The 27,008-nt window shown below is 38.1% G+C and overlaps 1 protein-coding gene across 6 annotated transcripts in view; it reads right to left on the bottom strand.

Moving 5' to 3' along the window:
- LOC120535157 (spermatid perinuclear RNA binding protein) overlaps positions 1-27,008 on the bottom strand; it is a 306,536-nt gene that overhangs the window by 118,872 nt on the left and 160,656 nt on the right. For all 6 annotated transcript variants that reach the window (XM_039762781.1, XM_039762780.1, XM_039762778.1 and 3 more), the window contains one exon: positions 9,170-9,395. In XM_039762781.1, the coding sequence (XP_039618715.1) occupies positions 9,170-9,172 (3 nt within the window). In that variant the 5' untranslated portion in view covers positions 9,173-9,395. The remainder of the gene's footprint in view (positions 1-9,169; positions 9,396-27,008) is intronic.

Below are 27,008 nucleotides of genomic sequence, written 5' to 3'. Positions count from 1 at the left end.
CACATGACGCTCAGCAGACAAAGTGTATCCATACTACTTCTATTGCAAGACATCGCTCGTTTTATCAAGTCAAAATTAATTAAAAAAATTAGCTCGTCTTTCAAAACGCTCGTAAACCAAGTTACTTGCAAACCGAGGTTCCACTTGTATATATTATTTATCAGTGTTGTTAGGAAAATTGATTTTTATGTTGATATTTTTGGGGGTGTGGAACGGATTAACTGGATTTCCATTATTTTCAATGGGGAAGTTTGTTCTAGATACGAGAAATTTGCTATACAAGCTCAGTGCTGGAACGAATTAAACTCGTATCTCGAGGTTCCACTGAGTATATATCTATACTAATAAAAGGCAAAGCCCTCACTGACTGACTGACTCATCACTAATTCTCCAACTTCACGTGTAGGTAGACGGCTGAGATTTGGCAGGCTCATTCCTTACAGCTTCCTTACAAAAGTTGGGCAGGTTTCATTTCGAAATTCTACGCATAATGGTCATAACTAGAAGCTATTTTCTCCATTTACTGTAATGGAGTTGAGCTCGAAAGCCGTGGGAGGGCGGAGTTTCGTGTGACATCATCACGCCTCTCACGTAATCATCCATTACGTAGAAAACCAGGAAGAGCTACAAAAAGCGCTGAAGAAAACATGCATTATATAATTAAGAAGGCAGCGAAACAATTAGAAGCAAGCGAGTGACATATAAAACCATATTCAGTGGCTCACGTGAACTGGCGCAGTGCGCAGACAAAAAGCATCAGTTCCAAAGAGTGCTGAACAAAAACAGAATTACACTGCTACGCTCAAATAGACAAACCGCACGCCGTGGCAATAGTAGAGGCTTAGCCTCTAGCGCTGACTTCGAGTTCGATTTCGAGAGGGGATGCACTAAGTATGTACGCGCTTCTCGATTCATTTTAGCCTCGCATCCCCTTGGTTTGAGACGTATGAAAAAATATGCAGTTAACGCAGAAAGACAATTGAAGCTTAATGAATAATGGATACTTTATTAGCGATCAATGATTGTTTTGGTAAAGCCATACTCAGTGTATTCATTAGATGAACGGTAAAAAGTAAGAGCAAGGGAGGGTAACTTATTGAGGCACACAGGCAAAACCACAATAGCACGCGGGCTCGATGTACTGTAGTGCGCGTCAACTCGATCTGAATTTGCGATCACATTGAAAAAATATTTCTTTTCAAGTTCTATTTAGTCCATATGTGTCAAACTCAAGGCCCACGGGCCACATCCGGCCCGGCGTGTAATTATATCCAGCCCGCGAGATCATTTTATATACTGTATTATTGTTATTAATGGCCCGGGATATGAAGCGCTGGTAACACAATAAACTACAGATCCCATAATGCAGCGCTTCAGCTGCCTTGCCGAACACTTACGCGTTAATCAAGTATAGCTTATGATGCTGCAAGTTATTGTGAAGCTAGCCCACACGATGCGAAGAGAAAAGGTGATTCTGAACATAGAGCCTTTAAAACCGATGGGAGGCTGAGTATATGTTTACTGACATTGCGGTAAACCCGTGTGTCTCATTTGTGGAGCTAATGTGGCTGTAATTACAGAATTTAATCTAAAACGGCACTATGAGACAAAACATCAAGATAACCTGAAAGACCTGAATGCAATGCACAAGATACAGAAAGCAGAAGAGTTAAAGAAGAATCTGACACTTCAGCAGACGTTTTACCGTGCAAAATCACAAAGTGATTTCAAGTGAAGCTACTTTTATGGGAGACACAAATGCACCAGTGCAACTTGCCCCACTTTCCCTGTTGCCAAGTAATGTTGAACCAAGTCGGCACAACGGTGTTCCCAAATTCGCACTTTGCTGATAAACTGAGCGCACTGCGCACTGAGTTCGCACGGCGCTTTGGTGACTTTGAAGAACAAAAAAAGAATTTTGAGTTGTTTCGCAACCCATTTGCCGTCGATGTGGAAACTGCACCTGTGCAGATTCAGATGGAGGTGATTGAGCTGCAGTGTAATGGCACACTGAAGGCAAAGTACGATACTGCACGGCCCGCACAGTTTATTCACTCCATTCCGCAGAAATGCTCCAGCTCCGTCTACATGCGGCTCGAACCTTGTGCATGTTTGGTAGCACATATCTGTGTGAGAAGCTCTTCTCAGTCATGAAGACTAACAAAACAGCACACAGGAGTCACCTCACTGATGAGCACCTGCAGTCCATCCTGAGAATCTCCACAACACAGAACCTCACACCAAACATAAACGAACTTGTTGCCAAAAAAGATGCCAGCGTCCAAATCTGATAAAATGACATAAGAGCAAAGACAACTGAATGATTTGATTTGTTATTGCTGAAAAGAACAAATTTTATTTATATTTCCAGGTTTTGTTATGCACCATGTTCATATTTGAATTTGTATAATTTTGACAGGATATATTTTTATGGAGAGCAAAATCTTTTGGGATATTTAAAATTTAAGTTTATTTTTTATATAAAATTACATAAGAGTAAAGAAATTTGAATGTTTGTTCTTTTAACGTTTACTTTATTTCTAACTTGTATAATTTAGACAGGATATATTTTTATGGAGAGCAAAATATTTAAGATTTGAGTTGATTTATTCCGGAATAATATTCTGTTGACTAAATAAAAATTCCTTCTATTTAAAATTTAAATAGAACTTGAACAGATACGATAGTTCATAATATCCACGCAGACTTGCACGTAAGAGTGGGAGTCATCCGTTTTAACAAGCAGCGTATTGCACTGATACGAAATAGCCTGCCCATTTAATTATTTAGGAATGGATAAATAAATTAAGATTTTGTACAAATAATGTTTTTCATTTTTCTTCCTTCATGGATTCTGGCACCCCCAGCAACAGTTGCTCGCACCCCAAAGACTGTATATATGTGTGTATATATATATATATATATACTATATATATATGTATTTGTGTGTATATATGTGTCTGTATGTATATGTATGTGTGTATATATATATGTGTATATGTATGGATATGTATATATATATTTTATATGTGTGTGTGTGTATATATATATATATATATATATATATATATATATATATATATATATATATATATATATACACACAGACACTAACAGAATACCAGCAGCAGCGAGAAGTAAAAGAAAAGGAAACATTTTAATAATAACGTAACATGATTGACAACGTAATTGTTTTGTCATTGTCATGAGCTGCTATATATATATATATATATATATATATATATATATATATATATATATATATATATATATATATATATATACACACACACATACATGTGTACATATATACACACACATACATGTGTACATATATACACACACACATATACTATGGGGTGCGAAACAGGCAAATACATTGATTTTCTGAATATATAAAGTCGGCGTCAGAATATATAAAGTCAAAACTTGAATATATAAAGTCATCGCTGGAATATATAAAGTCAAAACTTGAATATATAAAGTCAGCGTCAGAATATATAAAGACAGCGCTGGAATATATAAAGTGAAAACCTGAATATATAAAGTCAGCGTCGGAATTTATAAAGTCATTCCTGATTATACATAGTCAACATCGGAGTATATAAACTCATTCCTGAATATATAAACTCAAAGTCAAAATATATTGATTGAAACGACTCTGAACTGAAGTAAGTTAACAAAAACGCATTCAGAAAAATTAATTAAAAAAACACTGTTCGGTTAATGTTTTGAAAATGATGCTTTTGCCCTGCCCAGGATTGGTTCCTGCCTTGCACCCAGTGTTGGCTGGGATTGGCTCCAGCAGACCCCGGGACCCTGTGGTCGGATTAAACGGGTTGGGAAATGGATGGATATTGCAGCACTGACTTTGTATATTCCGACGATGACTTTATGTATTGAAGTTTTGACTTTATATATTCCAGCGCTTACTTTATATTGTGAGCTGGAGGGCTTCGCTATTACATGTGGGGACGAAACTTCACTTTGGTAACTGATCATGCTCCACTTCAATGGTCATACCGACAGAAAGATACAAACTCTCGCCTCATGAGATGGTTTCTGGGCTTACAACTTTTACCGTTTCACAGTAAAACATCGACCAGGTTCTGAACACGTCAACGCAGACGTATTATCAAGACTAAATGAACCTGGTACAGAGGGTCACTTGATTCACAGAAATGTTAATAAAGCTGAGGGGGAGGGTGTGAGCTGGAGGGATGATCGCACCCCAAGAAGATACAGACGCCTCTGGGAAAACCACAACCCCTGAAACACAGACTACCCTCACATTGCTACTTACTTTCTCACTTGCGCTATAACGCGTAATGCAAACCTCGCGCGATACTCCGCTAACTTAAAAGCCTTGTGCAGCGCCTGTCAGTTGAAAATTGATTGTTTGCTTGCTTTTATCACTCTCTCTCTCTGCTCCTAGTGGAACTGTCATCTCTGACTTGTCATGGAGCACGTTTAAGCTCATGTGTTTGCAGTGTTTGAATAAAAATCCTTCTTGTTTCTACGACCTCCTGTGTCCCTGTACAAATCTGTGACCCAAGCGTGACAATATATTCCGACGCTGACTTTATATATTCAAGATTTGACTTTATATATTCCAGCGCTGAGTTTATATATTTAAGTTTTGACTTTAGGTGGCAGTGTGAAGAAGTTGCTTCTGAAGACGGCGTTAGCCGCGGAGCTCAGCTCAGAGCGAAATGAGGTAAATGGGAGGGGATATGATGACGTGACTCCTCCACCCTCCTTAACTATCAATCCCCCACAAACACAGTCTCTCGGAATTTGCATAAGCACACCCCTTCACCTGCAATTTTAACTTAGTTACAAAGTGATCAAAACTCGCTTATATCCTGCGTCCTCTCATTAAACTTGTATCCCGCATTACCCGTGGGCATGAAAAACGCCAGCGGCAGCCTGTCTATTAACTTAATTTAAAGTTTAGGTTTACACCTTGCTTTGTTTCCGAAATACTGCACTGATGAATATGGTAGTATATGTTAATCGCTCGCTTCTTATTGTTTCGCTGCCTTCTCAATTATATAATGCATGTTTTCTTCAGCGCATTTTAGAGCTCTACCCGGTTTTCTACATAGTGCATTGACAGTCAGTTCACGTGATTACGTGGGCGGCGTGATGATGTCACACGAAACTCCGCCCCCACGGCTTTCAAGCTCAACTCCATTACAGTAAATGGAGAAAAATACCTTCCAGTTATGACCATTACATGTAGAATTTCGAAATGAAACCTGCCCAACTTTTGTAAGGAAGCTGTAAGGAATGAGCCTGCTAAATTTCAGCCTTCTGCCAACACGTTGGAGAATTAGTGATGAGTCAGTGTGTGAGTCAGTGAGTGAGGGCTTTGCTTTTTATTAGTGTGTATATATATATATATATATATATATATATATATATATATATATATATATATGACAGCAACACTCATCACTCACAACAGTGACAAAACAATTACATTGACAATGATGTTACGCTATTTTCAAAATGTTTCCTTTTCTTTTTCATTACTTCTTTAACACACTACTTCTCCACTGCGATGCGCGGGTATTTTGCTAGTGTGTATATATATATATATATATATATATATATATCGATGTAATATATTTGTAAAATATCTGTGTAAAATAGTTGGCCATTTCGGTACACTTGAAAGCGACAACCGAACAATTCACCGGCAGCCATCAACTCAAATGCAGATGCATAGGTGAAGGGCTTAAGCATTTCACTCTTCTAGTGCTCCTGTGTAGAATAATTATCTCCTGTACCATCATCAGTCCACACCTTGAACCTGTCCCAGTCATTCAATACATAAGACACAATGTTCCTCCGGATATCAAGAGTGAGCCTGATATGGCGCAATATGTAACAAAGAGAATGGAAAAGGCAGGTGCCATCTCCGGGCATGGAAACCACTCGGTAAGTGACAGTTCTTTGATCGATGGTGATCACCTCAATAGACATGTTAATGCGGGTACGACTGGAATGATAAAGGAAATGGGTACCTGAACAATGTAGAGTAAGTCTAAAATACCTACACAATAATTATAATCGTAATAAATGAACAATAAAACAGCGGAGAAGCCGTGGATTAAATAAAAAGGCTGTAGTTATCAGCAGGGAGAGGTGAATCTCGTGCCAGAGCAAGGAAGGGAATCCAGAGACTGGAGCGACAGACGGCCTTATATAGACAGGCAGACAACAATGTGGGAGGCGTTAGGATGGGGGACCCAACGCCGCCTCACACGGTGACCGAGCTGCAGGCTATGGACGTATATATGTATGTAAGTAGGATTCAGTTAGCGTTGCGGACCCGCGTACCAAATTTCTTGAAGATGGGCCCATAAGCACCAAAGACTGTTGAAAAGTTCAATATGGTGGCCGACAATGGCATCTTACCACCGAAATAAGTGCCAAATTTCAGCCTTTTATCTACACGGGAAGTTGGAGAATTAGTGACGTTGGAAAGTTCAATATGGCGGCTGACAGTGGCGTCATACCACCGAAATAAGTATGTACATTGGTTTCAGTTAGCGCAGGGAAGCCGCCTACCAAATTTCTTGAAGATGGGGCCATGAATAAGTTCAACATGGTGGACGTTGTTGACCGTTATGACTGTTACGCGTAGAATTTCTAAATTAAACCTGCTTAACTTTTGTAAGTAAGCTGTAAGGAATGAGCCTGCCAAATTTCAGCCTTCTACCTACACGGGAAGTTGGAGAATTAGTGATGTTTGGAAAATTTACTATGGTGGCCGACAGTGGCGTCATACCAACGAAATAAGTACGTATATCGGTTTTTGGTTAGCGCAGGGAAGCCACCTACCAAATTTCGTGAAGATGGGGTCAGCCTTCTACCTACACGGAAGTTGGAAAATTAGTGCGTTGAAAGTTCAATATGGCGGCCGACAGTGGCGCCATACCATCGTAAGTAAGTCATTACATCAATTTTGGTTAGCGAGGGAAGCCGCCTACCAAATTTCGTAAAGATGGGGCCATAAATAAGAAAGTTCAACATGGCGTACATTGTCGACCGTATTCGACCGTTACGTGTAGAATTTCGAAATGAAACCTGCTTAACTTTTATAAGTAAGCTGTAAGGAATAAGCCTGCCAAATTTCAGCCTTCTACCTACACGGGAAGTTGGAGAATTAGTGATGAGTGAGGGGCTTTGCCTTTTATTAGTATAGATATATATATTCAAGTTTTGACTTTTATATATTCAGAAAAAAGTTTTGACTTTATGTATACCGACGCTGACTTTATATATTCACAAAATCAATTTATTTGCCTGTTTGGCACCCCATAGTATATGTGTGTGTGTATATATGTACAGTACACATGTATGTGTATATATATATCTATATATATATATATATATATATATATATATATATATATATGCCAGCAACACTCATGACAATGACAAAACAATTACATTGTCAATCATGTTACGTTATTTTTAAAATTTTTCCTTTTCTTTTTCATAACTTCTTTAACACACTACTTCTCCGCTGCAAAGCGCGGGTATACACACACACATATACAGTAATCCCTACTCGATCGCGGGGATTACGTTCAAGAACCCCCCGCGATAGATGAAAATCCGCGAAGTAGAAACCATATGTTTGTATGGTTAGTTTTATATATTTTAAGCCCTTATAAACTCTCCCTCACTGTTAACATTATTAGAGCCCTCTAGACATGAAATAACACCCTTTAGTCAAAAGTTTAAACTGTGCTCCATGACAAGACAGAGATGACAGTTTTTTCTCACAATTAAAAGAATGCAAACCTATCTTCTCTTCAAATGAGCGCTGTCGGGAGCAGAGAATGTCAGAGAGAGCGAGATAAAAGCAAAAAATCAATACGTGCTTTTAAGTATATCGAAGCACCGTGATAAAGCGGCATTTTGTAGAGGAGCGTCCGTATCCTCTAGGCAAACAGACACTCTGCTCCACACCCCCTCCGTCAGGCGCAGAGAATGTCAGAGAGGGTGAGAGAGACATAGAAAAGGAAACAATCAAGCACCGTGCAGGAAGTATATCGTATATCATTGAGGAGTTTTAGTTAATATATAATACATGCTCTGATTGGGTAGCTTCTTAGCCATCTGCCAATAGCGTCCCTTGTATGAAATCAACTGGGCAAACAAACTGAGGAAGCATGTACCATAAATTAAAAGACCCATTGTCCGCAGAAATCCGCGAACCAGCAAAAAATCCGTGATATATATTTAGATATGCTTACATTTGAAATCCGCGATAGAGTGAAGCCGCGAAAGTCGAAGCGTGATATAGCGAGGGATTACTGTATATATATATATATATATATATATATATATATATATATATATATAGAAGCCAAATACCACTGACTCACTCATTACGAAATCTCCTGAACCATGAGGACTTGGGGGCTTGAAGTTTGGAATGTAGGTTACCCTTAGCCCATAGGTGCACACAAAGAAAACAGTTTTAAAAATTTCATGGTCCAAGCACGAAATTCCTTATAGTTTTTTAGACCCATTTTTATGTTTGACCGCTTTTCAGGAGAGAACTACTTCATGGATTTAGATTGGGTTTTTGTCTATAATTTACTTGAACATTCCGTTGATTTTGTGACTTTCTCATCAGGCTACGGGGAGGGGGGCCCTCCTCACTCACACATCTGCCCCGGGGCGTAACTTTAACTCCGCCTAGTTAAAGAGAAAGCTGGGCAGGGGCCTCCTCACTGTTCTGTTTCACCACTATGAGGGTAAAGCCGCGGGGGATAGCTAGTTAAACTATAAAACTAAAAATATTACTTAATATGAAATAGTGCCTATGTCCCAAAACATTGCTGCTGAATTAATTACAAAATATTAGTTATCAATTTCTCATTCTTTTTAAATTGTCCTGTTGTACAGACTGCAAACACTGCTATATGGCTTTAAAGTGAACGTGATAAATTAAACCCATTTCTTTATTTAGGAAAAACTTTTCAGGAAGCTGGCATATATGAAGAAATTGTTGAACAGATTCCTTTCATTTCACATTTAGCATTTTTATCCCAATCCATGAACTGCTATTATCGGCATTTTCATTTATTAAGATAGTGTGCTGAACAAGGTCATTCAGAAATATAACGGGTATAGGACTTACCATTGCTGTGTGCCTCCTTATCTGTCAGTCCAGTGGTGCTCTCCTCCTCCTCCTCCTCCACCTCCTCCTCCTTCTTCCTCTGCTGCTATTTTGCCAAAGGGCCTAGGAACAGGTATCTTTTTAAAATACTAATTTCAAGATTCAGCACCTTCATAAGCTTCGGCAACCAGTAAACATTCCTTGAAAATATGTAAAAGGTTGTGGCGAAAGGCTTCTTTTTGAACACCTAAAAAAAAGAAGAAAAAAAAACAAAATAAAGGATACAATGAAAAAACAATAAGTCTACTTAACAGGTGATAAAAAATACAAATTATAGCACACCATCCTGTTTGAAGACTCTGGGAAAAACAACACATTAAATTTTACATATTAAAGCATATGTGTGCTGAAGTATGAAAGATTCTTATAAGGGACAGCCATCCTACAAACCATCTTTCATTTGGCGATGTGGTTAACTGCTATCTTGTGAATAAGTTAGAGTAATTCAGAACTAGCTAAAAGAAGTATTTTAAGATTCTCTCTCATTCTGCATCCATTCTGGACAAAATAGATAATTAAACTGATTACAGTGAGAAGTTCAGAAGCATCTGAAAGTTCTGATAAGAATTATTAGCAGAAATTCATACTTTAAAATCTCACTTACCTGAACTCAACACCTTTTCCTTTAACTTTATTACATGCATGTTGCAATGATTACCATATAATGGATCGATGAAGAAGGAAAAAAGAGCCAGAGGACTAATCTGGGAAGCAAAACTTTTTAGCTTAACATACATTGTACTATGGTATTATATTGCTACCTTCCTTCTTCTGCCTCAAGAGTTGTGCTATACTGACTGAAAACATTACCTTGCCCATTAATCAAAATCAACTCATGTAGTGTTCCATAATGGGACTTCTTTCTAAGGAATGTGTTTTTAAGAAAAAGTGTTTACTTTAAAAAATAATAATTTGTATTGATAAGAACCAAAATAATTTTGTGTTACCTCATTATATGCACTACACATCAATGATGTCATTGATAAAATATTACTACTATTGACAAGTCTATGCCCGATAATGTATAAACTACGTGTGTGTGTGTATATATATATATATATATATATATATATATATATATATATATATATATATATATTCATATATTCAGACCATAACAACAAAATAGTAAAAACAATGTACAATACAATACAGTTTATTTTTGTATAGCCCAAAATCACATGTGACACTAATAAAGCAAATAAAAATAGTGCAATAATACAAACAGAATAAATAAAAAATGAAAAAACAAAAATAAGTTGAACAGTGAAATTGTATTTGAATAATGTAAAAATGAACAAAAATAAATTAGTTTAATTAATACAAACACACACACATCATACATAACTGACATATTGACATGAATGCATAACAATACAGGTCTGGAACCAAAATGGGTAACATGGGTGAATGGTAGTTTTCCAACTAAATGAAAGACCTGCTGCCAACTTCCCCAAAAGAAGGAGGTACCTAAGACAAAAGTGGCATTCAATCAATCAACTAATACAATCAGAAAAAAGCATTAAAGTAGTGAGTTATGGCTGAAGTATATCTGACTGCATTGTTTTTTTAACATTCCAACATTAAAATGCACTGCCTTGGGCATTTATGTCACAATTGGACTTGAGTCAATAAAATATTCACAACTAATGATATCAGAGAGTTTAGTACTACTTTGGACAAGATTTCCCATGCACATTTTGGATAGTACTTTACACTAGAAACTGAAATGCAGCAAAGTACATATAAGATAATCTTTATGGGAACATAGTTTATGTCACGTTTGGATCAAACATGTCAAACTGTTGTTCAAAAGGTCTTGTAAAGGATAACAAAAATGTCCATATTCAAAAAAAAAAAAAAACAAGATATATATGCAGCAATTAAAGCACAGAAAACTTTAAAATATATCCACAATTAGGCCTGTTTAAATTACAATGGTTACCTTAAATAACACCTTGATAAATGACAGAATGCTATTACAAGGTCTGTCGCGGGTGTGTGTCACAAGGGTCTCTTTCAAGTAATCGGTGTGGACTATGGCCGGCCGGTCATCCCGGCCAATACCCCTAGGCTGCCAGATGGAGCCCTCCCTGCAGCTTGGAGGTGCCCCAAATGCCAGCAGGGAATTCTGGACATTGGAGTTTTCATGCACAGACCTGCTGGATACCACAGGGGCCACTACAGGACGCTACAGGGAGGCCCAAGGATTGTTATGTGCCCTATAACCCAGAAGTACGTCTTAGTCACAGCGACAGGGGAAATGACGTACTTCAGGGATGAAGAAGAGGACTTTTCATCTGACCCAGAAGTGATAGGAAGTCACGTGGACTGAAGGATCGGGAACACTTCCGGGTCAGGGAATATAAAAGACTGTGGGAGATCCCAGATGGGCAAGCTGAGTTGGGTGGCAACGGAGGGTTGTTTATTGATTAGTGATTGTATTGTAATTTATATGAGTATTGTGGATAGGAGGGTGCTTTCTGCACTATATTGTACAAATAAAGTCAATTGTTGGACTTTTACCTGGTGTCTGGCATCTGATCTGAGGGTTCAAGAGGACAAGGACCCCCTATATGTCACAATGGTCATACGGGCATTCTGGGAAATCTGCTCTGGCTCTTCTTCCAGCACAAACATCAAGAGTTACCATTAGCTAACCATAAAGCTTTGAAAACACTGCTAGAATCAAGAATTGTCTAAACCTCACTTTCTATAACAAAATCCTTTTTTGGCTAATAAACAGTGTTGCCTGGTTGATACTCAAACCCATTATAAAAGTTTTTATCTTTTTGTTTACAACACATGCAAACTGCAGAGATGATAGCATAATATATTTGAGTAAGATGTGAAAATGGCTCCAGGATATGCTGAATATGAAAGGAACCAAAAACAATTCTTTAACAAAAGTAAAAGACAGGTTACAAGTTATTTTGCAAAAGTAAAGAAGCTAGTGCAAGCAAAATGATGAGTCTAGATTGCTATGTGCTGAAATCTTAACTTTTGAAGGTTACATTTTCCCTGACCTACTATCATATTTTAGTAACTTACTTCATAAACATTTAAAAACAAGGAGATGAATATACAAAAAATATTAATTGTTTGAAATAAATAAAGCAGTATTAAAAGATAGATTTCTATGTTAAATTACTTTTCTAATTTCTAACTGAAGATAATGAAATTGGCTCAGGAAGACTAGAGAGTAAAGGAGATTATGAAATTCACATCTATTACACTTGTTAACAATATGCATTTATTACAGCACTCGTATGTAATACAGAATGTTTTCCTTAATTTCAAAAAGTGGGACACATTGCAGTTGTGCATCTTTCACTTAAAGTACAGTATTCTGGTCTTCAAAAAGTATTTCTGGATCAAAAAACCATGAAGAGCTACTGTCAACCATGAAATGTAAGAATTATTAGAAGTGAGCAGGGGTCACTACATTTGCCATGGTTTGGCCTATTCTTGTACAACTTAACCTTAACACATTCATTCAGAAGGACACACAGGCATGTTCTATCCACTTGAGCACTGACCAGGAGTGATACCTGCATATCCTGTCACTCTTCAGCACTTAACCTACCAACTCACAAGATTACACTTGTGCAGACCAGGGCAGTGTCCCATACACTTGAGGCTGATACCATTTACATATAGCTACTTACTAATGGCGAGTCACTCCATTACTGGCTGTTGCATGGACAGTGTCTCTCGCATCCAGCCGGATGGAGTTTCGCACTCTTACTCACAAGTGGTCCATCCTTTATACCTATTTCATGTGGGGTTCTGGACCTCATGATGTTACACACAGATAATTGGCCAGCTACTCTGATGATTGACAGCATGTCTCAGAAGCATTTTTTTTAAATATATACGTACAAAACACTTCATCTTGCCTGGAGTGTTAATTTTTACAGTAACCAGTCTCTTTGGAATTGACACCCCCAACAGACATTTGAGTTACAGACAGGGTAGTCATTCTAACTGAACTCTAAACATGATTTATACCCGGAGATAAAAATAGAAATAAAATACCTATAGACATGGACAAAATACACTTGATTACAAATTACAGCATGAAATAGATTTTCACAGCGTTGCTTTGTAAAAAAATAAAATAAATAAAAATCTGTGAGGGAAGTTCCAGATTTTCAGGGAGGAAAAATGTTCAGTTCAATTACAGTACAGCATAGCTCATCAGCACAAAACATGCAATAAAAAGTAGTCCACTGTGGATTATAAAGTAAAATGTGTAGGGTCAGAATATTACAATATTGTCTCTCCAGGTCAATATAAAGAACTTTAAATCTATACTAATAAAAGGCAAAAAACTCATCACTAATTCTCCAACTTCCCGTGTAGGTAGAAGGCTTAAATTTGGCAGGCTCATTCCTTACAGCTTACTTACAAAAGTTGGGCAGGTTTCATTTAGAAATTCTACGCCTAATGGTCATAACTGGAAGGTATTTTTCTCCATTAACTGTAATAGAGTTGAGCTGGAAAGATGTGGGGGGCGGAGTTTCGTGTGACATCATCACGCCTCCTACGTAATCACGTGAACTGACTGTCAACGCAGTGCGTAGAAAACCAGGAAGACCTCCAAAAGCGCTTAAGAAAAAATGCATTATATAATTGAGAAGGCAGCGAAACAATAAGAAGCGAGCGAAAGTGACATATACTACCATATTCATGAGTGCTGCTACCTCGGAAAGAAAGCAAGGTGTAAACCTAAACTTTAAATTAAGTTCATAGACAGGCTACCGCTGGCATTTCACATGCCCACAGGTAATGCGGGATACAAGTTTAATGAGAGGACGCAGGATATAAACGAGAGTTTTGATCACTTTGTAACTAAGTTAAAATTGTAGGTGAAGGGGTGTGCTTATGCAAATTCCGAGAGACTGTGTTTGTGGGGATTGACAGTTAAGGCGGTGGGGAGTCACATCATCATCTCCCTCCCATTCATCTATTTCGCTCTGAGCTGAGCTCAGCTAACGCCGTCTTCGCAACTTCGTCAGACTGCCACCAAATACTCACAGAAAAATCCACAAGTTAATACACACGCGTCTCTAGAGTTTCTCCACACTGAATCCTCCAGGCACTACTTACAAAAGGTCACATTGACAATCGTGCTACGTTATTTTTAAAATCTTTCCTTTTCTTAGCACAAGCACAGCTGAGAAGCTTCATGCATGTGCTCCATAACGCGTTAAAAATAATGCATTTAATCACACTTTGCATTACAAGCAAAGGGGAGCTTTTGTCAATGCATGATTTCCTGGTACACCGATTACATTGATCAGCGCATCCCGATTCATTTTACCCTCGCACCACCTTAGTTTGAGAAGAAGTATGAAAAATATGAGGTTAACACAGAAAAACAGATCACCAATTCAAGCTTTATGAATAATCGATTCGCCATCAATAATTGTTTTGGTAAAGCCATCCTCCTTCCATTTTATAATTTTTCCGCCACTAGCCATGATTAAATGAACGGTAAAAAGTAAGAGCAAAGCGAGGGTGACTTATTTAGGCAGGCATATATATGACAGCAACACTCATGACAATGTCAATCATGTTACGTTATTATTAAAATGTTTCCTTTTCTTTTTCATTACTTCTTTAACACACTACTTCTACTGCGAGGCGCAGGTATTTTGCTATATATATAATATATGAATGACCTCCAAAGAGCGCTGAGACTTTTGATATCATGAACGTGTCTGCAAAACTGGGGTCTCCTGCCCAGCAAAAGTCGAGCAGCCAGCGCTGCATAGCTGTGCCGGCCTTTGAGACGCTGACTGCGCTTCTGCCTTAAGTCAAAGTGAGCACTTTTAATTTTTTCATCCTCCCCCTGCGCTATAGCCCAGACAAGTGCAAACACGGGACCCCTTTTCTACACCACGGCAAAATAATATTAAGGCGATTCACACTTTCTTTTGCACGATACGATTATGAGGTCCTCAGCTCGGATTATGAAGACACGCACAGGAGTGGAGGACTGACAGTGCCATCACAGCCGATTAATGGCGGGACGCCTCACCAGTCTACACAAGACCCACCGCGACTGTCCCCAAAAGGCGATCATAACGCCAACGAACACATCTCTCTATACTATATAAAAGAAAAAGGCAACTTTCCTTTCTTTACACCTTTTTCCTTTTATCCCAAACCAAAGCCTTTCTCTTAACACTGCAGAGGACACAAAACTAATTTTCTTTAAATGCCGGTAAGGCACATTACCAGAGGCACAAATTTGAACGCTCACATAGAAAATGTAATTTCAATGTACCTGTACTTCTTAAAACGTTAATGTTTTACTGTTTAATAACTTATAGACTATAATTTATTATTTTTCCCTTGCACTCAGTGACCAAACCTATACACACACATATAGACAACATACAAACATACACACAAGTATATGTATGTGTATATATATACACACACACACACACACACACACACACACACACACATACATACATACATACATACATACACACATATACACTGTGTGCACAATTATTAGGCAAGTGAGTATTTTGACCATATCATCATTTTTAATGCGTATATTCCAACTCCAAGCTGTATTAACTTGAATGCTTATTGGATTTAAGCACGTCAGGTGATGTGTATTTGTGTAATGAGGGAGGGTGTGGCCTAAGGAGATCAACACCCTATATCAAGGTGTGCAGAATTATTAGGCAGCTAGTTTTCCTCAGGCAAAATGGGCCAAAAAGAGATTTAACTGACTCTAAAAAGTCAAAAATTGTAAAAAGTCTTTCAGAGGGATGCAGCACTTTTGGAATTGCTAAGATATTGGTGTGTGATCACAGAACCATCAAACATTTTGTTGCAAATAGTCAACAGGGTCGCAAGAAACGTGTTGAGAACAAAAGACGCAAATTAGCTGCCAAAGATTTGAGAAGAATCAAACGTGAAGCTACCAGGAACCCATTATCCTCCAGTACTTTCATATTCCAGAGCTGCAACCTACCTGGAGTGCCCAGAAGTACAAGGTGTTCAGTGCTCAAAGACATGGCCAAGGTAAGCAGGGCTGAAACCCAACCACCACTGAACAAGAAACATAAGTTGAAACGTCAAAACTGGGCCAAGAAATATCTGAAGACAGATTTTTTTCAAAGGTTTTATGGACCGATGAGATGAGAGTGACTCTTGATGGACCAGATGGATGGACCTGTGGATCAGTAATGGGCACAGAGCTCCACTCCAACGTGGAGGTGGGGTACTGGTATGAGCTGGTATTTTTAAAGATGAGCTAGTTGGACCTTTTGCATTGAAGATGAACTCAAAATCAACTCCCAAACCTACTGCCAGTTTTTCAAGACACTTTCTTCAAACAGTGATACAGGAAAAGACCATGATTTTTATGCAGGCCAATGCTCCATCACTTGCATCGAAGTTCTCCACTGCGTGGCCAGCCAGTAAAGGCCTTAAAGATGAAGGAATAATGACATGGCCCCTTCCTCATCTGACCTAAACCCTATCGAGAACTTGTGGGCACTTCTTAAACGCTAGATTTACGGGGGAGAAAAACAATACACCTCTCTGAAGAGTGTCTGGGAGGCTGTAGTCACTGCTCCACAAAAAGCTGATCGTCAACAGATCAAGAAACTGACAGACTCCATGAATGGAAAAGCTTATGACTGTTATTGGAAAGAAGGGTGGCTATATTGGTCATTGATTGATTGATTTATTTTTTTTGAAATGTCAGAGATGTTTATTTGTAAATTTTGAGTTGTTTGTTTATTATTCTCACTATAACAGATGAAAATAAACAAGTGAGATGGGAAAATTTTCATTTTTCCTTTAGTTGCATAATAAATCTGCACACTAATAGTTGCCTAATAATTGTGCACACATATGTATTCCCCTGATGATGTTCACACTCACATTTCCGTTGTGAAACATTCAGGTTTCAGGTTTATTAACATTTTGGATTGACTGATAGCACTGTGTTTGTTCCATATTAAAATTAATCCTCAAAAATACAACTTGCCTAATAATTGTGCACACAGTGTATAATTTGTGTGTGTGTATGTACAGTGGTGTGAAAAACTATTTGCCCCCTTCCTGATTTCTTATTCTTTTGCATGTTTGTCACACAAAATGTTTCTGATCATCAAACACATCAAACCATTAGTCAAATATAACACAAGTAAACACAAAATGCAGTTTTTAAATGATGGTTTTTATTATTTAGGGAGAAAAAATCCAAACCTACATGGCCCTGTGTGAAAAAGTAATTGCCCCTTGTTAAAAATCACCTAACTGTGGTGTATCACACCTGAGTTCAATTTCCATAGCCACCCCAGGCCTGATTACTGCCACACCTGTTTCAATCAAGAAATCCCTTAAATAGGAGCTGCCTGACACAGAGAAGTAGACCAAAAGCACCTCAAAAGCTAGACATCATGCCAAGATCCAAAGAAATTCAGGAACAAATGAGAACAGAAGTAATTGAGATCTATCAGTCTGGTAAAGGTTATAAAGCCATTTCTAAAGCTTTGGGACTCCAGCGAACCACAGTGAGAGCCATTATCCACAAATGGCAAAAACATGGAACAGTGGTGAACCTTCCCAGGAGTGGCCGGCCGACCAAAATTACCCCAAGAGCGCAGAGACGACTCATCCGAGAGGTCACAAAAGACCCCAAGACAACGTCTAAAGAACTGCAGGCCTCACTTGCCTCAATTAAGGTCAGTGTTCACAACTCCACCATAAGAAAGAGACTGGGCAAAAACGGCCTGCATGGCAGATTTCCAAGACGCGAAACCACTGTTAAGCAAAAGAACATTAGGGCTCGTCTCAATTTTGCTAAGAAACATCTCAATGATTGCCAAGACTTTTGGGAAAATACCTTGTGGACTGATGAGACAAAAGTTGAACTTTTGGAAGGCAAATGTCCCGTTACATCTGGCGTAAAAGGAACACAGCATTTCAGAAAAAGAACATCATACCAACAGTAAAATATGGTGGTGGTAGTGTGATGGTCTGGGGTTGTTTTGCTGCTTCAGGACCTGGAAGGCTTGCTGTGATAGATGGAACCATGAATTCTACTGTCTACCAAAAATCCTGAAGGAGAATGTCCGCCATCTGTTCGTCAACTCAAGCTGAAGCGATCTTGGGTGCTGCAACAGGACAATGACCCAAAACACATCAGCAAATCCACCTCTGAATGGCTGAAGAAAAACAAAATGAAGACTTTGGAGTGGCCTAGTCAAAGTCCTGACCTGAATCCAATTGAGATGCTATGGCATGACCTTAAAAAGGCGTTTCATGCTAGAAAACCCTCAAATAAAGCTGAATTACAACAATTCTGCAAAGATGAGTGGGCCAAAATTCCTCCAGAGCTGTAAAAGACTCATTGCAAGTTATCGCAAACGCTTGATTGCAGTTATTGCTGCTAAGGGTGGCCCAACCACTTATTAGGTTCAGGGGCAATTACTTTTCACACAGGGCCATGTAGGTTTGGATTTTTTCTCCCTAAATAATAAAAACCATCATTTAAAAACTGCATTTTGTGTTTACTGGTGTTATATTTGACTAATGGTTAAATGTGTTTGATGATCAGAAACATTTTGTGTGACAAACATGCAAAAGAATAAGAAATCAGGAAGGGGGCAAATAGTTTTTCACACCACTGTATGTAAGTGTGTGTATATACTGTATGATGTAGATAGGTATGTATGTGTATATATATATATATATATATATATATATATATATATATATATATATATATGTGTGTGTGTGTGTGTGTGTATATGACAGCAGCAATCCAAGCTGTGAGAAAACAGTAAAAAGGAGGCGTGTCAGATGTCGTGGTACATTTTCTGATGCAGCTACCGAAAACAACTTTGTGACGCTGCCGCCAAATACACAAAACAATTACTTTGACGATCATGTTACATTATTTTTAAAATGTTTCCTTTTCTTTTTCATAACTTCTTTAACACACTACTTCTCCGCTGCCAAGCGCAGGTATATATATACAGTGGAGGAAATAATTATTTGACCCCTCACTGATTTTGTAAGTTTGTCCAATGACAAAGAAATGAAAAGTCTCAGAACAGTATCATTTCAATGGTAGGTTTATTTCAACAGTGGCAGATTGCACATCAAAAGGAAAATCGAAAAAATAACTTTAAATAAAAGATAGAAATTGATTTGCATTTCATTGAGGGAAATAAGTTTTTGAACCCTCTAACAAAAAAAGACTTAATACTTAGTGGAAAAACCCTTGTTTGCAAGCACAGAGGTCAAACGTTTCTTGTAATTGATGACCAAGTTTGCGCACATTTTAGGAGGAATGTTGGTCCACTCCTCTTTGCAGATCATCTCTAAATCCCTAAGGTTTCGAGGCTGTCTCTGTGCTACTCTGAGCTTGAGCTCCCTCCATAGGTTTTCTATTGGATTAAGGTCCAAGACTGACTAGGCCACTCCATGACCTTAATGTGCTTCTTCTTGAGCCACTCCTTTGTTGCCTTTGCTGTATGTTTTGGGTCATTGTCGTGCTGGAACACCCATCCACAACCCATTTTCAGTTTCCTGGCAGAGGGAAGGAGATTGTCGCTCAGGATTTCACGATACATGGCTCCGTCCATTTTCCCGTTAATGCGATTAAGTTGTCCTATGCCCTTAGCAGAAAAACACCCCCAAAGCAAAATGTTTCCACCCCCATGCTTGACGGTGTGGACGGTGTTTTGGGGGTCATAGGCAGCATTTTTCTTCCTCCAAACACAGCGAGTTGAGTTAATGCCAAAGAGCTCTATTTTGGTCTCATCAGACCACAGCACCTTCTCCCAGTCACTCTCTGAATCATTCAGGTGTTCATTGGCAAACTTCAGACGGGCCTGCACATGTGCCTTCTTGAGCAGGGGACCTTTGAGCCCTGCAGGATTTTAATCCATTGCGGTGTAATGTGTTTCCAATGGTTTTCTTGGTGACTGTGGTCCCTGCTAATTTGAGGTCATCAACTAACTCCTCCCATGTAGTTCTAGGATTCTTTTTCACCTTTCTCAGAACCATTGACACCCCACGAGGTGAGATCTTGCGTGGAGCCCCAGAGCGAGGTCGATTGATGGTCATTTTGTGCTCCTTCCATTTTCGAACAATCGCACCAACAGTTGTCACCTTCTCTCCCAGCTTCTTGCTAATGGTTTTGTAGCCCATTCCAGCCTTGTGCAGGTCTACAATTTTGTCTCTGACATCCTTGGACAGCTCTTTGGTCTTTCCCATGTTGTAGAGTGTGGAGTCTGCTTGATTGATTGATTCTGTGGACAGGTGTCTTTTATACAGGTGACTAGTTAAGACAGGTGTCCTTAATGAGGGTGACTAATTGAGTAGAAGTGTCTAACCACTCTGTGGGAGCCAGAACTCTTAATGGTTGGTAGGGGTTCAAAAACTTATTTCCCTCAATGAAATGCAAATCAATTTCTATCTTTTATTTAAAGTTATTTTTTCGATTTTCCTTTTGATGTGCAATCTGCCACTGTTGAAATAAACCTACCATTGAAATGATACTGTTCTGAGACTTTTCATTTCTTTGTCATTGGACAAACTTACAAAATCAGTGAGGGGTCAAATAATTATTTCCTCCACTATATATATATATATATATATATATATATATATATATATATATATATATATAGATAGAGATATATATATATATAGATAGATATGAGAACAACATATATATATATATATTTATATTTATATATATAGATAGATATGAGAACAACACTCATATCAATGACAAAACAATTACATTAACAACCATGTTACGTTATTTTTAAAATTTTTCCTTTTCTTTTTCGTACCTTCTTTAACACACTACTTCTCCGCTGCGAAGCGCGGGTATTCTAGTAAAAAATAAAACAATCACATACCACATGAATAAACGAGTTAATATATTAAACACGTACTCGTTTATGATATTGGCTAATCTGAAGCTAAAACCGTTTGTCTTAATTATTAAGTTGTTCAGAATTCTTTTTTCATTATGATGGTAACTATGCTTAATAATTAAAATATGTAAAGGTCAAAATTGCTATACGAGCTTTTAATGTAGTAAGTGGCAGTGTGTCAATACAAATGTCAAATGTACTAATACATTAATCAGATCACCTGTTACTCTCTTTTTTGGGGCCTTTTGTCAATTATTTCCATATATCATATGTAACAACAGAGAATTTTTCTATTTATTTAACAAAATTATTCATCTCCAGATCAAAGCACATCTTTCAAAAATTTTTCAAGAAAACCATTCCCACTTTCATTTAAATTTAGCATAACTTGTTTTTTTTTTATATAAAATTGCTATATAATTTACAGAATGTAAAATACTGAAAAGTACATGAATGGTAGCATTCTTACATTTGCTTTTGACAAAACTATACTGAAAGTAAAAAGCAAAGCATAATTGATGAGAATACTGAAATGGAAACATGATGGTATGGAAGTAAAATACTTGAAGGAGAATAAAGTAAAAACACAAGTGATGGTTGGAGGCAATGGGCAGGACGTGATGCAGCTTCATAAAAGAAGTAATGTGCAAGCTAATAGTGTCATCTTAGTTCCTTATACATATATGAGGGGGCACTAAATGCTATTGAAATTAAGTGTGAACTAACATATGCTCAAATCAAAATGAAATGAATTTTCCAGAGTTTGCAGGTTTAGAGGAACATTCCTTATCAAAGACAAACCAATATTTCAATTCTTCATCTGGAAACAGATTGTCCATATGGACACACATCCGCTGATAAAAATGATTATTGATTTTGTTTCAAATGGAAACTGAAGAGTGCAGTTTATATGTTTTTTCCTGGAAATGTAGCTTGTCTCCAAGCTACCATGACTTACATTTCTTGACTTTTTTCTTTGGCACACTGCAACAGTCAAAAAAGTACACTTCTTTGAAGAATTTTGCACAAGTCTACCAGTTCAACTAGAACATCATTAAGAACTGAGATACTAATATGGTGTTCTGCATTTTGTAATTTATCCAAGCAGATCCTTATCTTCAACAATTTTTCAGCAGTACAGTATTTCACAAATACATCATACTTGCTAATCAGAGCATTCACTGCATCTAGATAGCCACCTGATGTAGTTTATAGTGATTTAAACATAATCACATCTGCCTCTGCAGCTTTGACAAGTTCTTAGTATTTTGCCTTCTTAACAGATTACCTGCAGAAAATTGTTTGAATAGTCCTTAGCAAAGTCTCAGTATCACTCATCAGATGAATGTCTTTCCAAGTATCATCTATACCCTGGTTTTCACGATGTGCCACACAATGTTTCAGTGATAAATGCGAAATGGACTGGCGCAAAAGTGGAGCTACACCTTTTTGTTTGCCTGCATGATAAACATTACCATCTGGTTTAAGTTTTATTTATTTTCTACTTAAAACCGCTGAATAGACCCAAGAATAAATTAACTGTCCATGCTGTTAATTTTTTATGGATGTGTTGACTCAAGGGACAAAAGACAAATCCCCCTGGTGCATGCTTTTTGCTGATGACGTGTTGAAACAGAACAGAGTAACTGGAGACGAAGTTGGAAGAATGGAGATGATTTTTCGAAGATAGGGGGTTGAAGATAAATCAGAAGACGACAGAATATGTGAGGTTTAATGATGATCAGGATTCAGAGATTAGCCTGCAGGGAAAGATATTGAAAAGAGTTGATAAATTTAAATATCTGGGATCAGTGGTAGCCAGAGATGGAAAGCTAGATGCAGAGATAAAGTGTGGATGGAACAACTGACAGTATTGTGTGATTGTACAGTAGAATTAAGACTAAGGTTAAAGACACGGGCAGTAAAGTACACTTAGGAGAAGTTAGGTGTGGCATTAATGAGAATGTTGTGATGTATATATGGAGTTACAAAAATAAGAAATTAGACAATAAGAGGTACAACAGAAGTAGAAGAGATATCTAAGAAAGTATGGGAAAGTAAGATGAAGTGGTATGGACATGTGATAAAGAGAGACTGGGCACTAATATATGGGTAAAAAAGTAATGGGAATGAAAGTACAACGGAATAGAAAGGGAAGGAAGAGAATGGATAAAGTAAAAGAAGTTCAAGGAAAAGAGTTTGACTGGCGAGGAGGTGTTTGAAGAAGGTTGATCAAGCACATTAACCCCACATAGAAGTGGAAAAAGATGAAGAAGAAGCGGCATTTATTTTTTTTTATGCCAGCGAAAACAGTTTTCTGAAGAGATTCTCTTTCATTCCTAAATGTATGGTATAAAATTAACATTTTTGAAACTGTTACCAGTTGATTCATCAACTGTCAAAGTGTGGTAGGCTAATTTTCTAATTACATTTAAAATATTGGTTTTGATTGTTAAATTTGTACACTCAATGAACTCAGATTTAATTCTTATTTCTCCAACTATCCAATATTTTCACGTAATCATTTCTGTCTTCATGTTCTTGTTTAGATTTAGTTAATATTTTTCAACAAACATTCAATTGATTTTTATGACTGAATTGATATGAAATTTCTGGTTCAAATGTCATTTTCCAGTGTCGTCTTTCTTCAGCTTCAGGTAGATATTTGCGGTCAAATAATAAGAAGCTGTTTGCCTGTCTCTTCATGTACTGTATCCAGAATCACTACTTAAGGTGTTTTCACTTTCATCCACTGTTACCTATACAGTACTGTTTATACTTTTCCCTCCGACTTCTTTGCCAGTATCATGTTAGCTATGATTACACATGAAACAAAAAGCATGCTATGTCATTAAACCTCCTACCAAATGAGCCAGAACAATTAAATGTTTCACTAAGTCACTGATGCATTTTATTTGTGCCTTCCTAGCTAACATAATAACTACATGTACCTAACATTTTCATAAATAACCTTAAGCATGTTTCAGTGCTAATTGCTTAATTATTTCAATGATCACACCTGTAACAAAACACCTGCTTTGATTATCTTTCTTGCTCAGAAGTTTTATTTATTTTGTAATTTTTCATGTAAGCAATTAAAACTTCATATTGCCAAATACAGAATTGTTCTTGGATTTAACTTGATGTAGCTAAAATTTTAATGAATCACAAATGATCAAATAGAAACAGCCAAGTCATGAAAAAAAAAGTATTTATTAAAGAAGGAGATACTGTTGTTTGAAAATTAATATGCAAGACCATTTTCTGTCATGTTCCACCCTCATGGAACACTTTAATTTGATGTTTATGTATTAGTTTAAAATAAATTAACACAAAGGCCTCCAGTAGCAGAATATGCTGACAGTCAGTGTTTCTATAGTATTTATGGGTTTAAATTCCAAGAAGGTTGACAAGTTTAAACTGCTTAAGTAGTAACCAGTCACAGATGTTTCTCCTACTATCATGATTTTTGAAGAAATGACTGTGTTTAGAAAATGTTACAATCCATACAACTATGGCAATAATAAATAATGATATTTACACATTGTCCAATGAATAAATAGATAGTTTGTATGTATGTATGTATGGATTATGTTTTTATTGGCACAGATCAGGATGCCACGGTATTCAGGTGTGGTTAATATGTGTTTTTTGTCGAGTTCAAGAATTACTTTTATTCGTGAAGAGCTTTTGAACATATAGGACTTATTTCCATCGGATTTATATCCTACGTTTGTTTGTGGTATGGGTGATTTAGTGCAGAAGTATTCCCTGTCTGCCTGCAAGAATGCTACCCGTCAATCACACTTCACCAGGAGATACAGAGGTAAGTGGGCTGGCGCTATGGTGTGCTGGAGACTCAGAGGCTTTCGTGCTTCACTCCTGGCAATCTGCCTTTTAAATTTTTGGTCACTTGTCAGCAAAATGGAGGAGTTGGCTTTACTGATTAGGACTAAGAAAGATTTTACATGTACTTGTGCCTTCTGTTTTACAGAAACATGGCTTAATTTGGAGCTACCGAACAACTTTCTTCAAATGGCAGGATATCAGCTTTTCAAAGCAGACCTCAACAGTGAACTTTGTGGCAAATCATGAGGTATAAGTGTGTACTTGTTTATAAACAGATGGTGCAGGGGTGTGTCCGATATTCTCTCTTTTGCCTCTTGTCATTCACTGCAAGCCATTCTGTATACCCAGGGAATTTCATACTCTTATACTGGTTGGTATTTATATTCCTACTGATGCAAATGCTCAACTGGCACAACAGTTGCTAGCTGATAACATTCATCATTTGGAAAACAAATTTGCCAGTACTGTCATTTTCACTATAGGTGATTTTAACTACAGTAAGCTGAAAAATTATCTGCCCAGACACCACCAACCGATCAACTGTCCACACATGAGGGAAGAACACTGGATCACTTTTATACCAACATTAAAGGGGCATTTTGCCATTTCTTCGGTTCATCTCTTGGCAACTCTCACCATACCTTAATTATGCTTGTTCCCTGCTATAAACAGAAACTGGAACAGTGAAGACCCACCAGGACTCCTAGCCACAGATGGACTCCTGAGGCTGTTGGAAAGCTGACAGACTGTTTAAACTCCACGGATTGAAAAGCCATGGAAAGCTGGTGTAGCAGCATAGATGAATATGCTGAGATTGTAAGATACAATAATGACAAACCATAGTTTACCAAGGAGCTGAGGTTTCTTAGAGCTGCTTAGGACCAAGCATACAGGTCTGGGAACAGGGATAAATATTGATCTACAGTGCATCCGGAAAGTATTCACAGCGCGTCACTTTTTCCACATTTTGTTATGTTACAGCCTTATTCCAAAATGGATTAAATTCATTTTTTTCCTCAGAATTTTACACACAACACCCCATGATTTGGAAAGGCACACACCTGTCTATATAAAGTCCCACAGTTGACAGTTCATGTCAGAGCACAAACCAAGCACGAAGTCAAAGGAATTGTCTGTAGACCTCCGAGACAGGACTGTCTCGAGGCACAAATCTGGGGAAGGTTACAGAAAAATTTCTGCTGCTTTGAAGGTCCCAATGAGTACAGTGGCCTCCATCATCCGTAAGTGGAAGAAGTTCAAAACCACCAGGACTCTTCCTAGAGCTGGCCGGCCATCTAAACGGAGTGATCGGGGGAGAAGGGCCTTAGTCAGGAAGGTGACCAAGAACCCGATGGTCACTCCGTCACAGCTCCAGAGGTCCTCTGTGGAGAGAGGAGAACCTTCCAGAAGGACGACCATCTCTGCAGCAATCCGCCAATCAGGCCTGTATGGTAGAGCGGCCAGACGGAAGCCACTCCTTAGTAAAAGGCACATGGCAGCCCGCCTGGAATTTGCCAAAAGGCACCTGAAGGACTCTCAGACCATGAGAAACAAAATTCTCTGGTCTGATGGGACAAAGATTGAACTCTTTGGTGTGAATGCCAGGCGTCACGTTTGGAGGAAATCAGGCACCGCTCATCACCAGGCCAATACCATCCCTACAGTGAAGCATGGTGGTGCAGCATCATGCTGTGGGAATGTTTTTCAGTGGCAGGAACTGGGAGACTAGTCAGGATAAAGGGAAAGATGACTTCAGCAATGTACAGACACATCCTGGATGAAAACCTGCTCCAGAGCGCTCTTGACCTCAGACTGGGGCGACAGTTCACCTTTCAGCAGAACAATGACCCTAAGCACACAGCCAAGATATCAAAGGAGTGGCTTCAGGACAACTCTGTGAATGTCCTTGAGTGGCCCAGCCAGAGCCCAGACTTGAATCCGATTGAACATCTCTAGAGAGATCTTAAAATGGCTGTGCACTGACGCTTCCCATCCAACCTGATGGAGCTTAA

The sequence above is a fragment of the Polypterus senegalus genome, chromosome 9, assembly GCF_016835505.1.
Source record: "Polypterus senegalus isolate Bchr_013 chromosome 9, ASM1683550v1, whole genome shotgun sequence".
NCBI lineage: Eukaryota > Metazoa > Chordata > Cladistia > Polypteriformes > Polypteridae > Polypterus > Polypterus senegalus.
This window is presented reverse-complemented; position numbering and strand designations above follow the sequence as displayed.